The sequence below is a fragment of the Calidris pugnax genome, unplaced genomic scaffold (genome assembly GCF_001431845.1).
Source record: "Calidris pugnax isolate Ruff unplaced genomic scaffold, ASM143184v1 scaffold107, whole genome shotgun sequence".
Taxonomy (NCBI): domain Eukaryota; kingdom Metazoa; phylum Chordata; class Aves; order Charadriiformes; family Scolopacidae; genus Calidris; species Calidris pugnax.
In genome coordinates this window covers 2014601-2029437 of record NW_015090901.1, presented here as the reverse complement: position 1 = coordinate 2029437, position 14837 = coordinate 2014601, and the positions used below count along the sequence as shown (strand labels likewise).

The 14837-nt window shown below is 45.2% G+C and overlaps 1 protein-coding gene across 1 annotated transcript; it reads left to right on the top strand.

The window, feature by feature from the left end:
* The first annotated feature begins 2662 nt into the window (after positions 1-2662).
* FADS1 (fatty acid desaturase 1) lies at positions 2663-11871 on the top strand. The gene is made up of 11 exons (XM_014948877.1): positions 2663-2804; positions 3098-3295; positions 4115-4216; positions 4390-4518; positions 6007-6067; positions 6174-6250; positions 7250-7347; positions 7678-7774; positions 8705-8784; positions 9268-9393; positions 10152-11871. The coding sequence occupies exons 1-11, from the start codon at positions 2742-2744 to the stop codon at positions 10201-10203; spliced, it is 1083 nt and encodes a 360-aa protein (XP_014804363.1). The 5' UTR covers positions 2663-2741; the 3' UTR covers positions 10204-11871.
* Positions 11872-14837: the final 2966 nt, after the last annotated feature.

Below are 14837 nucleotides of genomic sequence, written 5' to 3'. Positions count from 1 at the left end.
TGTGCGGGGCGAGCGGCCTCCGGAGCCGCGACCCTCCTTCTCCCTCCTCCTCCCTCCTCCTTCCTCCTCCTTCCTTCTCTTCACGCCTCGGGAGCGGTGTCCGTTGTAACACTCGCCCCGGCTGAGCGGGCCCAGGGCGCCCGGGGGAAGGGGGCTGCCGGCGGGGGAGGCCGGAGCCCCGCGGCGGGACGGGGGGGGCGGGGGGGGGCGGAGGGGGGGGGGTGGCGGTGAGATGCTGGTCCCCGGGGGTGGGATGGGGATGCTCGGGGTAGGGACAGGCTCGTGTCGTGTCCCCCCCAGCGCCAGGGGTCCGAGGGGACTGGTTTTCCAAGGTAACATTTCTAAAGGAATGGATAAAACGTGCGGAAGTAGGGTGTCTGCAGCCGGGCATAAATCTGGGGGAAAACCCCGTGATTTTTGCACAGTTGCAGTAAATAAGAATGCTCTTGTGCAGCCACGGGCTCTTCGTTTATACCCGTGTGCCACAGAAGCTCGGAGGTGTTGGCAGTGACACCGGTTGAGCACAGATACACTTATTTTTTTTGCAGGGAGGTGAACGCTTCCAGCCCCCTCTAACTTTTCAAAACCCAGCAGAGTGTTTCCGAGCAATGGCACTAGTGCAAAATATTACTGAAAGTCCTATTTCAGCCCCCTAAAAAAAAAAACAACACCAAACCCAGCAAACATTCATGCCTGAATGCCAATTGCAGCGGGGAGCTAGCAATAGTTTAATTGGCTGTAGGGTGTGGGGTAATTTTAATAATTTTAGCAGGGTATTTCCTTCTTCTGGTTATGCTTTTCACAAAAGAAAATGCGTTTCTTCAAATGTGAGTATTTAGACCCAAGGAGGGGGGTGTGGGATGTTGGAGCTACCTTGAGATTGGGCTGAGTTTCCAAGTCCAAGTCTTGTCCCTGAGCAAGAAAGGCTGGAACTGGAGATCTGGTGCTTTCCTTCACTCCATCACACGCCTGTACATGTAAAGTTGAGGATAAGTGAGTTTGCACACACTGCCTGAGGTCAGGAGGCACACACGGTGTGTTTTCGAAGCCCCCTGGGCATCGTGTGGCCAGACAGGGGTCTGTGGCCGTGGCCAGCACAGCCCGATGGCCAGATAACTGCATTATTTGGGCATTATCATCTGTGTCACTGCTGGCTGCCACCCAACTGCCGACCGCTCAGGAACCCCAGCCAAGTAAATTCCAATTTTTCTAATAGTTTTGTCCTGGAAATGAAAAGAATCAGGCTCCTCAAAAACAGAATAAAAAAACATAAATAAAGGGAAAGTAAAGAAAGAAGACTTTTAGTTTGCGGAATGCCAGTGGAGCGTTCTGATTTCTAGAAGGTGTAATCAGTGGTCCCTTAACCTCGGGTTAGGATTGCACTGCCTCCATGGAAAGGATTGGTCTAAACCTGTGGTACCATCCTCCTCGGGTCTGCCCACTTACTCCTCCCCATTCTTTTTTTTCCCCACTTCCAATGGGAAAATGCAAATGTAGGCTCCCCTCTCCCCTTTCTCTCCTTTATTCACATAAGGAGAGGATGCTCCTTCTGAAGTACAACGGGGCTGGCAGCATCAGCTGGGTTTTTTAACCCCTTTCTTGACTAAAGATCTTTTAAAAGGACAATTTAATTTAAAAGCATAACGATGATGAGCTAGTCATGGTAGTGCTGGGCAGTGCATGGTTCAGGAGGTGTCCAAACCGATGCACAGGGGGTAAATATTGTCTCAAACAGGGAAAAACATCCTTAGGCTGAGGGAGATTGTAAAGTACATGCTAATTTGGACACCCAGGAGGGCAATATGCAAAAGAAGGTAAATGGGGGATCTTCAGTAGGAAGTAGATGTCAAACTGTGATGTGTCCTCAGGGGCTTTGTAATCAAAATCTAGTGGTAGAATCTATAGTGATAACAGTCACCAGGTGACTTTTTTCACCTGGTTGCCACAGAGTTTGGCATGACACTTAAATGATAAAAGTAACCAATTTCCTTAAAACGGATCTTTTGAATGGGTGGGGAGGAAAAAAAGAGGCCTTTTTATGTGGTTCCTCAGAAATGTGGAAGGGAACCTGATGGGGAAGAGGAGGCAGGTAGCAGGAAAACAAAACTCTAGGAAGATGTGTCAAGGTGGACATTGGGCGTTGCCAAGGAAGCATGTTTGGAATAATGTGGGGCTTTTGGGAGACTCGTGAGGGTCACCAGAAACTGCCATCACCTGTCTGTCTCCTGCTTGTCCCATTATTTTTCCCAGTTCAGCTCCCTGGTTCATTTTTTGTGCTCACATTTTGCCCTTCTCCCTAGTTGGACTTTCATTTCGGGATGTGGGGCCTGGGGAAAAATAAGCTAAAGGCAAAAAAGAGACAGAGTTGTTGAGATGATACATCTTGAGGTTCAACAGGACATGAAATTTTCAGATAGAGAAATAAGAGGGGAGCGAGCCCTGATTTCTGGGTGACCTGTAAGTAACAGCATCCGGATGGAAAATGATACAGAGATTCCAGCTTCAAATGATCATTTATGGTGTGAAAAAAGCAGTAAGATTCATGGCAGTAGGATCTGGTTCAGCCAGATCCATCGGTTGGGTTGACTCAACTCAGCTTTCTGCTGAGTCCAGGAGATCATGAATTAAATTTCTTTTAATTGCCAGCTGAACAACTGATTTTTCTTCATCCTGTTCCTCTATGTGCCTTTCAGGATCCTTTCATAGCGTTTCATCTTGACAAGACACTAGTAAGAAAGTACATGAGCCCGCTCCTGATTGGGGAGCTGGCACCAGATCAACCCAGCTTTGAACCCAGCAAGAATGTAAGTATCTTAAAAACTTGGTATTTGGGTTGAAATGGTGCTATTTAAGTTCTCTTACTGCCAGCCGGAATTCCTAGTACATAAAGTGATGGGATCTCCCAGAATCACTGTGTTGGTCTGAAGCTTCCCCTTGAGTTTATGCCATTATTTTTAATCTTAGTGAAGATTTGTCTCCAGGTGACCTTCAGCTTGTCCCCGTTGCCACAGTAGCTCCTTCAGAGGGGGAACTGAGCTCCTTTTTGGGTTCCTGAGGCATTTTCAGACCAGCAGACTACTCTTGGATCTCCCCACAGAAAAAGCTGGTAGAAGATTTCCGTGAGCTCCGTGCGACCGTCGAGAAGATGGGGCTTCTCAACCCCAACCGTGCTTTTTTCCTCCTGTATCTGTGTCACATCTTGCTGTTGGATGTTGCAGCCTGGCTCACCATCTGGTATTTCGGAGCATCCACGGTGCCTTTCCTCTTCTCTGCAGTGCTCCTAGGCACCGTCCAGGTAAGGGGCTGGGCAAAAAGAGGCCCCAGAAACACCAAAAAGCCAACCCTTGGAGATTTGGGTGCTCGTTGCCAGAAGTAGAGGAGAAATCTTATCTTGGTGGACTTCCCAAAGTTCTGTTTCTCCCTGAATTCCACCCAAGGGGCAAAATTACAGTGCCCAGGACATGCTGCTTTGGAAGAGCAGGCTTTGCCTTGCTTTTTCCTTCCCGTAGTCTGTCAAAGCCCTCCTTATTCCCAGCCTTCTTCACGCGGGGAAAGCCACACTCTGCTTCTGAGGTCCCTTGTGCCAGAACTCCAAGGGGCTGTGCAGGGGCCAAGCCTCCCTGTTCCCATGGGAACTCTCAGCTGAGTTAGAGGAGAGGGCAGAGCAGGGCTCAAAGCCCCAGCTATTCCTCCGGTGGCCAGATGATCCCCTTGGAATTACAAGTACTCGGAGGAGGCAGCAGCAAGCTGCTCCTTAAAGGAGACACTGTTGCCGGTTTCAGTGCAGTTTTGTAAGAGAATAAATGCTGTTTCTGAGCCCTACGACTTCTTTTTTTATTATTTTTTTTCATGATTTTTTTTTCCTTCTTCATGAAAACAACTGTCTGGGACTAAAAGTCATTAGGCAAAGTCTGGATTGCCCTGTTATATAGCAAAAGAGAAGCGTTTGGGTTGGGTCTCAGCAGTGGAAGTGCTCTCAGTACCCAGTTGTGAGGAGCGTGGGAGTGGGAGAAGAGAAAGCCCTTTTCAGAGGCAGAGCCTCCTGACTCTTCTTTTTCCCCCAGCAGCACTGTTTTGTTTTTTTTTGTGTTCGTTTGTTTGTTTTTAATTCCAGGCCCAGGCTGGCTGGCTCCAGCACGATTTTGGACACCTTTCGGTCTTTAGCAAGTCCAAGTGGAACCACTGGGTGCACAAGTTCGTGATCGGCCATCTGAAGGTGGGCATTCGGTGCTGAGATGGGACTGCTAGAGCCTTGCTTGGGATGCTCTGCACTCAAAAACCAGGCTCAGTATAAGAAGAAAACAAATGCAAGGAACTACTGGGGAGGGAGGACCAAGGGCAGAAGATACAACTTCTTTACGGCACTCTTCTTCTCACCCCTTCCTGCAGGGAGCACCAGCCAGCTGGTGGAACCACCTCCACTTCCAACACCACGCTAAACCCAACTGCTTCCGAAAGGACCCCGACGTTAACATGCACCCCTTATTTTTTGCTTTGGGAAAAACACTCTCTGTAGAGGTGAGACCTGGTGAAGGCTGGGAGGTTGCAGCATTAGGATTCCAGTTTGGGAAGCTGCAGAGAGGTTGGAGACTGGTGACCGGTTGGTTTGGTCAATGAGTTGTCTCCGTAATTCAGAAATTTAGAGAAGGTGCAGCTTGGGATTAATGACCTTTGAAAACAAGAAGAAAAAAGATCCTGATGCATCACTAAATTCCGTATACTTAATGTTGCAACTGGTGTTTTAATGTTTTTCTTGCCTTAACACATTCTTGCTCTGGGTTGAAATTTTCCAGATTTATTCTGGAGGTTTAAACCAAACCACCAAAACAGCTTCTGTAAAATGTGAAGTGCATCCATGGTTTGACTTGCCCTGCCGTTTTATATACTGCTACTTTGCCTGCCAGTAATCCCTAATATTCCGTAGTAATACTCCAATACTTCAGAGATTTTCATATTCTTAAAATTTCAACGGAAGTTATTTTTGCCCTGTTTAAAAACAAAAATGAGTCATTTGTCACAAGTTCATATTTCTCTGAGGAAGGACTTGCAGCTGTGTGAAGATAAGATTGCAAGTGGTTCTCTTTACCAAGATCAGCTTTGACTAATTTTAGTGTTTTGGGAAACAATGCAGCGGTTGGCAAGCGAGGACTGACTGGAACGTTTACAATTTGTGATCAAAGAAGGTATTTTGGCGGTCTCAGCCTGACAGTGGGTGTCAGACTGCGTCCCATCTGGAGCCCAGCTCTGTTTCTGGTACAGCTCTGAAGTTAATTGAGTGGCTTTAGCGTTTGCCAGTCCTTTAAAAAAAAAAAAAAGTTGTATAAATTCATAGTGGCACCTGACTTAAATGCTCTGATTTGCATTGCAATTAAGGGAGGGCTGCTATGTGTAATTGGCTTGGACGTGTACAGGGGTATAATGGAGTTCCTCAAGGAAGTGAGTGATGTGATCTGTCATGTTTATACAGCGAGCACTGAAAAATTAGCAGTCTAAGAGGGAGGATAATCCATTCACTGCTGTTCCTGTGGACACAGTTTAATGCCTAGATGCTCCTTTCTCTGCTTTGGAGATTAACTGCAAGTAGATGGGAGTCCTAGACATCTTTATTAATAGTCTAGAAGGTTTTCCTTTGTGTTTTTCTGAAACTATTGGCAGCAAACTGTTCTGGGTGACTCATGTGGGTTTGGATTTAAGTGTTGTGAGGTGACTGTGCCCTCTGTAGGGAAAGAGCCTCCAGTGCACGTTGTTGTTGGTGGCTCAAGGGACTACCCAGCCTTTTCGGGCATCCAAGGCAGGGATGAAACCTTAGCTCAGCAGTCCTAGGTGGAAGTTCCAGGGGATGATGAAGCCAATGGCATGGTGGAAGCTGGTGTGGTTTGATAGGACATCTCTTTCAAAGCTTAGGAGGTCTCTTACGTACACATTTCTTCAAAAGCATAGGTAGGAGGGTATGCACAGATGGCTTTAGCTGTCTTCATGGCCTGAGTCATTTGCTTATTTTAACAGCTCGGTGTGCAAAAGAAGAAATTCATGCCTTACAACCACCAGCACAAGTACTTCTTCATCAGTGAGTAACCCTACCCTTCCACAGCTTTCCCCCAACCCCTTTCTTTTCCAGTCCGTCCCGCACAGGGACACAGTTCATGTCTCTGCAATCTTTTTCTCCTCTCTAGTCGGTCCCCCAGCTCTGGTGCCTCTTTACTTCCAGTGGTACATATTCTACTTTGCCATCCAGAGGAAGCAGTGGGTGGTAAGTCAGCTCCAAGTTGCCAGTGGTGACTTCTCCTTGATTTACAGACACATTCCAGCACAAGAAATTACTGGGAGGAACTCTGAGCTGTGTATCTCAGTGACTAGGGGCTGTGGGTAATAATGTCTCTAATGTTCTGCCTTAGTCCAGGGTGTGTGAGTGTCCTTCAGGTAGCATGAGAGTGTAGTTAAAGGTAGAAGTGGTCCTTCTGGCCACTGTGTTATATTTTTCCAAACCAATACAATAAAAACTTGTGGGCACAGAAAAAGCGGGAATGTAACAGAAATCAGAGGGGGGTGGAGGAGGATTTAGTTCCTCTCCATTTTACAAAATGATATATTAAAAATGGAGTAGCTTTCAGGTAGGCTGAAATCTGGATCCTGGCAGTTCAGTGTGAAGAGGAACAGGGGATGTGTGGTAGACTTCTGGAGTTCTTAGGAAGAGAGTTTGTCAGGGGAAAACCTAGAGCTTTGAGGAATAGCGTGGCTTTTAAAGGCTTTAGTAAAAAAAGCAGAGAAAAAGATGTCTGTTCTCTGAGATGTGGCGATTGGAGACAAGGCATCTTGCTGTTTTATTCTTGCCGGGAGGTGGGACAACCAGGAGAAAAAGCACATGAGGGAAAGAAGAGATTGCAAGAAATGTAAAAAAGAACAAAAATGAATGAGATGGAGGCAAACCAGAGGTCTTTATTCTCTCAGTTGGCTAGGTTTTTAGTTTTCTCACTGCTTGCTTTCTCCTTAGATCTGGAGGAAAGTGTGATGCTTTACAGCATGTCCTCTCCAGTGTTTGCCCTGGCTTGGGCCTATAAGAGCAGGACAATTCCGAGCATGGGAATGGCTGTGTGTCAGATCGCTTTGTGATGGGGCCAGGGAGGAAAACATCCATCAGTAGAAGATATTATGGGAGGTTTTAAAGGGAGTGCCACCTGGAGTGGATGGTAAATTCAGAAACCAGTAATTCTTCCTCTTAATGAAGTTTTATCTGTTCCCTATACCACAGGACCTGGCCTGGATGCTGAGCTTCTACATCCGATTCTTTCTCACCTACTTGCCCTTACTGGGGGTGAAGGGTATCCTGGGGCTTCACCTCTTAGTCAGGTATCATTCAACTCCTAAATCCTCCATTTTTTTGACCCATTTTACATCGATCCTTCACGTCAGCTTTTCTTCAGCCTTCTGGTTGTCTTTCTAATCGGCTCCTTATTCTTCTATCTCCTTACACCTTTCAGCAAGACAGTGGTTGTTGTCTGTCAAGCGTGTGTCTTTAGAAGGTGTGCGTAGGTCTGATCTGCTGCTCAGATGTTTGAGGTTCCTGGTGTTCATTTTGTCAAGCAAGGACTAGTTTGTGTGTGTGCAAGTGTTTTGTACTGACTTGTTACCCCATCGGTGCGAGGTCAGTAATGGTTTTGTGTGTGTTTCCGTGCACAGGTTTATAGAGAGTAACTGGTTTGTCTGGGTTACACAAATGAATCACATCCCGATGCACATCGATTATGATAAGAATGTGGACTGGTTCTCTACCCAGGTAAGACCTTCTTTCCAGACATCCGTGGCTTTGAAGGTGAGAAGTTACAGTTCTGGGTATATAATATCCAAGAGAGCTGATTGCAGAAGCGATGGGAACTGGGAGAGGAAAACAGAATCATAGAATTGTCCAGGTTGGAAGGGACCTTTAAGATCATCTAGTCCAACCATCAAGCTACCTCTGATAAAAACCATCACTAAACCATGTCTCTAAGCACTATGTCAACCCGTCTTTTAAATACCTCCAGGGATGGTGCCTCAACCCCTTCCTTGGGCAGCCCATTCCAATGTGCAATAACACTTTCAGTGTAAGAATTTTTCCCAATATCCAATGTGAACCTCCCCTGGCACAACTTGAGGCCATTTCCTCCTGTCCTATCACCTGTGACTTGGGAGAAGAGCCCAACCCCTGCCTCTCTACACCCTCCTTTCAGGGAGTTGTAGAGAGTGAATGTGAGCAGCTTGTCCTCACCGTGTGGAGTGAGTAATTAGTGCAAAGGCAGAAGGTGCAGAAGTAGGGTGGAGGCTTCAAACGCTGAGCACAGATGCCTCAAGGAAATTAATTAGCGATGCTCCGATGCTCTTCAGATAGAAAGCTTTCTGTGTGTGAAGGATGAAGATCTCTTGAGTGGTTTGTCTTTAGTTCTGAAGCCGTCACACAGTTTTTTAAGTGAGGGAGGCGAAAGTCATGATTGTTATGGCTTATCTCACTGGGGAAGTCAAGTCTGCTCTCCTAAATTATGTTCTCAACAATTGTATGTCACAGCAGGGCCATCTCGTGTTGACTGGAGATTGTTCTTGGAGTTGCTGTATTCAGCCAGAAGACATGTGATGATTAGGAACTTGTACCTGCTTACTGTTGTGTTTGGCACATAGAAGAGAAGGGATATTCCTAAAACAACACTTAATGTTACTGTTTTTTTTCTTTCAGCTCCAGGCAACCTGCAATGTTCATCAGTCCTTATTCAATGACTGGTTTAGTGGACATCTGAACTTCCAAATCGAGCACCAGTGAGTTGAAGCATGGATTGGGGATGTGAGGGAATTTCAAGGAGTGCTAGTTACACTGGGTCTGAAGAGCGTACGAGATCCCTGTCTCTCTATAAGCTAATGCAAGAGCAACAGATAATGTGGGTAAATGTTATGCTTTTTATGCTGGGGATGGAAGGGGAACCCCAAGTGATGGGTCAGAAAATTTTTGGAGCACCAGTGAGTACCAGAACCACTTCAGATGAGTAGCATGGCACAGGAATTAATAACAATTAACAATTAAATTATATAAAAATATTAAAAATTAATAACCAGGAGAATTCCCAGCCTCCTGGTTAGTTCAGGTACTGACTGAAGGAACATGAGAGGGACCACTACAGGTTGACTAATGGCTACAGGCACAAGGGGAGGTTGAGGCACTCCCAGGCTTAGGTGCAGAAGAGGGGCAGGAATTTTGTGGGGTGGTGACGGCTGCTGTTGAATCACCATATTCTTTTCCCACAGCCTTTTTCCTACGATGCCAAGACACAACTACTGGAAGGTGGCCCCTCTGGTGAAGTCCCTGTGTGCCAAACACGGCATCAAGTACCAGTGCAAGCCCTTGCTCACTGCCTTTGCGGACATTGTGCAGTACGTATCGACCCGCTGCGTTCCCAAAGGGAAAGGGTTTCAATATTACGGAGTGAACAAAGGAGGGGTGTGGGAAGGGGAGGGACAACCAGGTTGGGTCACAGAAGTTCTCTGGAGAACTATAGATTGTATAGTTGGCTATGAAAGGAGTCAGAAGACTGTCCAGCCATGGCGCTGGTTTCAGTAGCAGCAGAAGGTGTCCATAGGAATGACCTAATGGAGACCTCTTTTTCTTCAGCTCTGAAGAGTAAGAGGTCAGTAGGATGCCAGGTCTTGCTCCAGGGAAAGAGGTGTTTTCATAAAGATGTTTGAATTGCCATTCATTCTTTTTTCTTCCTTTCTTCCCCTCCTTCCCCCCCCCAGATATTTTTTTATTCCATTGAATAGTCACATGGTTCTCTTCTGCCATGCTTGTTCCTTTTTGTTTTCATTCTAATTCAGTTGTTTGCTTTAGCCTTCCAGTCTCTGTCTGATGTAGCCCAGTGGTTTGGTGGTCCTTCCTGTTTCCAGGGATCTGTAGTCTATATTCGTTTGCCTCTGAAGGTCTCCGAGCAGCCTGATCTGGTTGAAGATGTCCCTGCTCGTTGCAGGAGGGTTGGACTAGATGATCTTTAAAGGTCCAGTCCAACTGTCCAACCCAAACCATTCTATGATCTCCTTTGCTTATTATAGATGGGAATTCTTCCCACCAGGCTCTGTTCTCTGGACTTTCTATTTCATTACCTTGTGTCTAAGGAAATGTGGTTCTCTCTTGGCAGCTCTTTGAAAGATTCAGGGGAGCTCTGGCTCGATGCCTATCTGCATAAATAAGAAGCAGTGGATCCTTACAGAGGAATTCCCCACCCTTGTTGCCTCTTGTGGTGATCACCATGAAGACACTGCGCAGAGGAGAAAGAGCTGGCAAAGCCAGAGATGGGGAGGTGGCACCGCTTAATTCCGTTGATGAATGTGATTAATATGATTTTATTTTTTTTTTTTTTTAAAGATACGTTTCTTAATTCTTCTTGTGCTTCTTTCATTCCTCTTCTCTGGTGCTGGGTTACAGGGAAAAGCTGAATGGAGGAGGTGTTTTGTTCCACCAAGCTGGAGGCAGCTGTGGGACTGGGAACAGATTCCTTTCTGTCTGCTGATACGTGATTTGCTGAGTATCTAGGAGGGAAGTCTCTTCTCTAACATAGGCTTTTGCGAGGTGGCTCTCAGGAAGGTAGTAAGAAAGTTGAGACAGTATGAAATCAAAGAACACGGGAGTTAGTGAAATGTGGAAGCAATAAGGAATTGTGTAGGTAACAGTGTTTTCAAATACCTATTTGTAATTAACAATGGCAATAGAAGTGCCCAAACCAAGGGAGAGTGGGGAGGACGTGAGAGCCCAAACCAATTTATGTGTGCGTGGGTGAGAGAGAGAAAGGTGCAGGCAGCAGTTCTGTAGGAATAATCATGAGGAAAAATATACAATTAGAGCCCTAATTAAGGTAGAGAAACAGGAAAGTGGAGGTTATTCTGCAGGCATGTAGATGGGAGATCTCGGCATGCCATGTTCTGTGGCATCTCTTCTCCCATCTCTTCTGTGGTGAAGATGCTCGTTGGCAACCTCCCATGGAGTCTCTGCAAGGGGTTTCCACAGTGCCGTGCTTCTGGGTGTTACTGGACCCATTACTGAAATTCCAAAGGGAACAGAACTATGGCACGTCCATACTGGTGATCCCTAGAAGGGCGAGGAAGGAAGTGAAAGGGTAATCGGTCTGTGGTCACCTGAAACTTCACTCTTTTTGGAGTGGTTCATTAAGTGGAGAGAACTCATGACTTCTGGCCCATGAAGCACGAGCTGCAGACAAGTTTAACAAAGTTATAAAAGTGTTAGGGGTTGGGGTACAGTTTCAATGTGCTTGACTTCGATTGGCAGAAGTCAGCACACCCACAGGCAGCCATCAGCCAATACATTGCTGGTCTTCCTCTGTTGGATGATGTGCCTTCAAAGCACACCCCACGAGGGCCTGTACTCTGTCATTTATTGGAATGGGAATTAGCCTTTTTGCATTTCCTGGTGTCTTTTCATTTATTGCATCAACATTACGGGTGCCAAACAGAAGATAGCATCTGGCATAAGCACTAATGAAGACGGCTCCATCACCATGTCACCTCAGTGACATCAGGGGTTTAGTCTCCAAGCAGGATGGGTTGATTTTTGAGGAACATACAGTACTTTTTCTAAACGACATCCAAAAAGAGGGTGGCTTGTGAGGCAATTGAAGAAATGCATCTTCCCAGGCCAAGAGTGGTGTTAAGCACAGGGTAAAATTGTAATGGAAATAATAAAATAATCATTAAATCATTGATACCTGTTGATAAAGACCATGAAGAAAATGGGCCTTAGTTACTCTTTTACCTTCCTTTTTCCTGCTCTGTTTCTTTCCCTCTTATTATTTGAACTGTTGATGGAGGAAAGTCTAATAATAAAATTATTTGTCTTACCCATTATTGCTGTCATCAGAGTGAAATATGTGAGTGCAAGAGCCTGCACTCTCCAAAACCAGAGCCTGAGCTGCTCTGGTTGCTGGATACTCATGTCCCAGCTACGGAGATACTATAAAAGTGCAAACTTCCAACATATTTTGGAGGAAGACAGCGAGGCTTCAGCTCGGTTCATGAAGCTGTGAAAGTCCTTACCAGAGGGATTGTGGCACATGAGGTAAGCAGAAGAAATGCCACGTGTAGGTCAAGTGGGTGGTAAGTGTTCAGTGATGGTGAAGTGCTCGGTGTTGCCTGGTTTTTTTGAATGCCCAGAGTCAAAACGTTCATTATCAGGATGTTTAATATTGAAAATGCAAATAAATTTGAGGGCTAGGATGTCCTGACAGTTTTCTAAAAGAATAATGTGCCTAAGGCTTTGGAGAGTCTTGTGTTTTCTCTGCCACAGTAAAGAGGAAACAGCCACGATACAATAAACCAATTGCCAGTCTAACCAGGAGAAATAACAACCTGTGAACTGATTCACAGTCCTAAAGGGTAAGACTGAAAGAGGACCTGAATCAGCACAAGCAGATCTGCATCTGCTGAGTTTGCTAGAAGTTCTCCTTGTGTGTGACAGCTGCAGAGGAGAAATAAGCTGTGATGACTTCCTCGGGTTCTGTGGTTACTTTGGGCTGTTTATAATTCGTGGTGACAAGTTACTCTGAGACTTCTAAAATAGAAATTTTACAATATTATTCGAACACGAGTCCAAACCTCCTTTCGGGTTCTGGGAATGTGCATTGAGGTACACCTTTTTGGAACACCACCAGCCTCAAATTTGCCATTTTTTGGAAGTCCTTTGGCTTCACAGTTCAGCTTTAAAACGTGGAACATGAACATTGTGAAATGGCCACAGGGTGGCAGGCGGGCATCAGAGGGGAAGGAGGACATCCAACCTCAGGGGGAACTGGAGCGTGGGTGGTTAAAGGTTCCCATCTCCCTTTATCTTACTTTTCTGTTCACTTAAGGGAAGTAAATATGAAATTAATGCACAGCTCAAAGCAGCTTTTGGCTGATGTGAGAATGGAACTCCTAAAACTCACTAACCAAAGCGTTATATCTCCATCTCACCCACTGTGATGGGTAAGACTGAGTTAAGGTAAGTTTTGTCCACAGCTTGTTGGGCCTTTTGGATTTGGGTTTTTATTTTGGTTCAGCCTAAACACTAGTAAATGAAAGGTGTGCTAAATGAGCAGTACAGATTTAACAAATGTGAAAATTCATTCTGAAGATCTCTCAGGTGGATCAGATCGTGGCGTTGGAGAGCCTCATTAATCTTCTGCTGTTGGTAATTGTTCGAAGCCAGGTGACCCCTAAGACGGTAGTTCTGAAGTTTTGTGTGTTGCATTTACATATTCTGAGCTTAGATGCTCTTTTTCTGCCACAGTTGTGACCCATTAGGCAATGAAGTACTTGAATTACATGGTGTAAGGAGAGGTTTAATGAATGGGGGGATTGTTAAAAAAAACAAACCAAAACCAGCACAGTAACAAAGCTTATTTAGGGATGAAGACAGAGCATTTACACCCAAGGTGAAGCCTGTTAGTCTGTTAGTTTTCAGCTCTCCATGGGATTTGGGTATTGGGAGAGGATATAGTCCCCGAAGACGTTCAAAGGACAAAAAATTCATCAGACATTTGCATGGGGTCCTAAAAAGTGGGTCTGAGGTCCTAAGGCTTTGAGGATTATCCAGTTCAGTGGAGTATTGTTGGGCAAAGAGGTGGCTGCAGCCCAGAATAAATCACTTTTTTCAAATCAGGGAGGAACATTCTATGAATCTGTGGTTTTTCAGCAATGGAATTGTATTTTATAATATTTTTCAGCAACTGGAATTATAAAAACGTTAGGGTGATGTTAAAACAGATAAGGGTGATGGGCCAATAGGAAGAGGAAAAAACGCTGTAGTTTTCCCCTTCCCAACACCCACACGTTTTAACTTGTTAATGAACTGGCCTCACGATCCTTGCCCAACCCATGTGTGCACTTGCTTCCATTATCCTGAATTCCTCAAGAGGTGAACTGTGGTGTTTATAGAATTTTCTCCATCTTTAGAAAAGAAGGAGAAGTGAAGATGATTGTACATCCACACAGGATAGATAATGGATGCAGACGAGCTGCTCAGAAACAGGATGATTTGTTGCTTCCCAAGATAGGTTCTTTTATAAGGAATATAAAGGGATTTCTTAACAGGTCAGGTGAAGAGGACTAATGTATTAATGCAACACGACTCATGGGTGGGGAAAGAAAGAGGATTACATTACACTGGAAGAGAGTTCATTGGCATGAATGCGGTTTCTGTGTGATTTATGTCTGCTGCAGAGACTAATATTAAGTCTTCAGAAAATGGAGAAGAATATCTACAAAGAAAGTTTTGAAACAGCAATAAAAAATAATGCACCGATGAGTGCTTATTTGAAAGGTTTATATGATGGTGTCCTTTAGGCAAAATGGTTTGCTTCTGTGAGAAACAGCAGATTTGTAGAGTTGGAGGATCAATTGACACAATCCTTTTTTTTTTTTTTTTTCCAAGGGAAATTAGCTTAAAAATATAACACAATAAATAACCTATCACCTATGCACCTAATGTGCAATTTTAATTACTGGAATCCTTGTCTAAGGACAAAAGAGTCTTTAGAACATCACGTTTATGTGTGTTCGACACCTCCAGTAGATGTTCTAGGAATACTGTGGAGACATATTCAGTCATGGTGAAAATTGCCCTTCCTTTTTGGTTGCTGGAGGCTTCGTTTCGCAGGTTCTGCAACACAACGGTACCGAACGCGTGATGTTTGCCTGCCAGCGACTAAGTCTCTTAGGTCTTGTTGAGATGGGAAAGCTGGAAAAGGTCTCGTGTGTTGAAGGCAAACCAGCATTTGCTCCCCCAAGGCAAAAAGAGATGATGTGGAATCACTAAAATAGAGGAAGCTCTCAGG

Bases quoted from the DNA above. Each gene is read 5' to 3' on its own strand.
- FADS1 (XM_014948877.1), top strand. From the start codon at position 2,742: ATGAGCCCGCTCCTGATTGGGGAGCTGGCACCAGATCAACCCAGCTTT. The intron at 6,251-7,249 runs GTAAGTCAGCTC...CCTATACCACAG, and splicing joins TCCAGAGGAAGCAGTGGGTG to GACCTGGCCTGGATGCTGAG. The intron at 9,394-10,151 runs GTACGTATCGAC...CTCTCTTGGCAG, and splicing joins GCCTTTGCGGACATTGTGCA to CTCTTTGAAAGATTCAGGGG.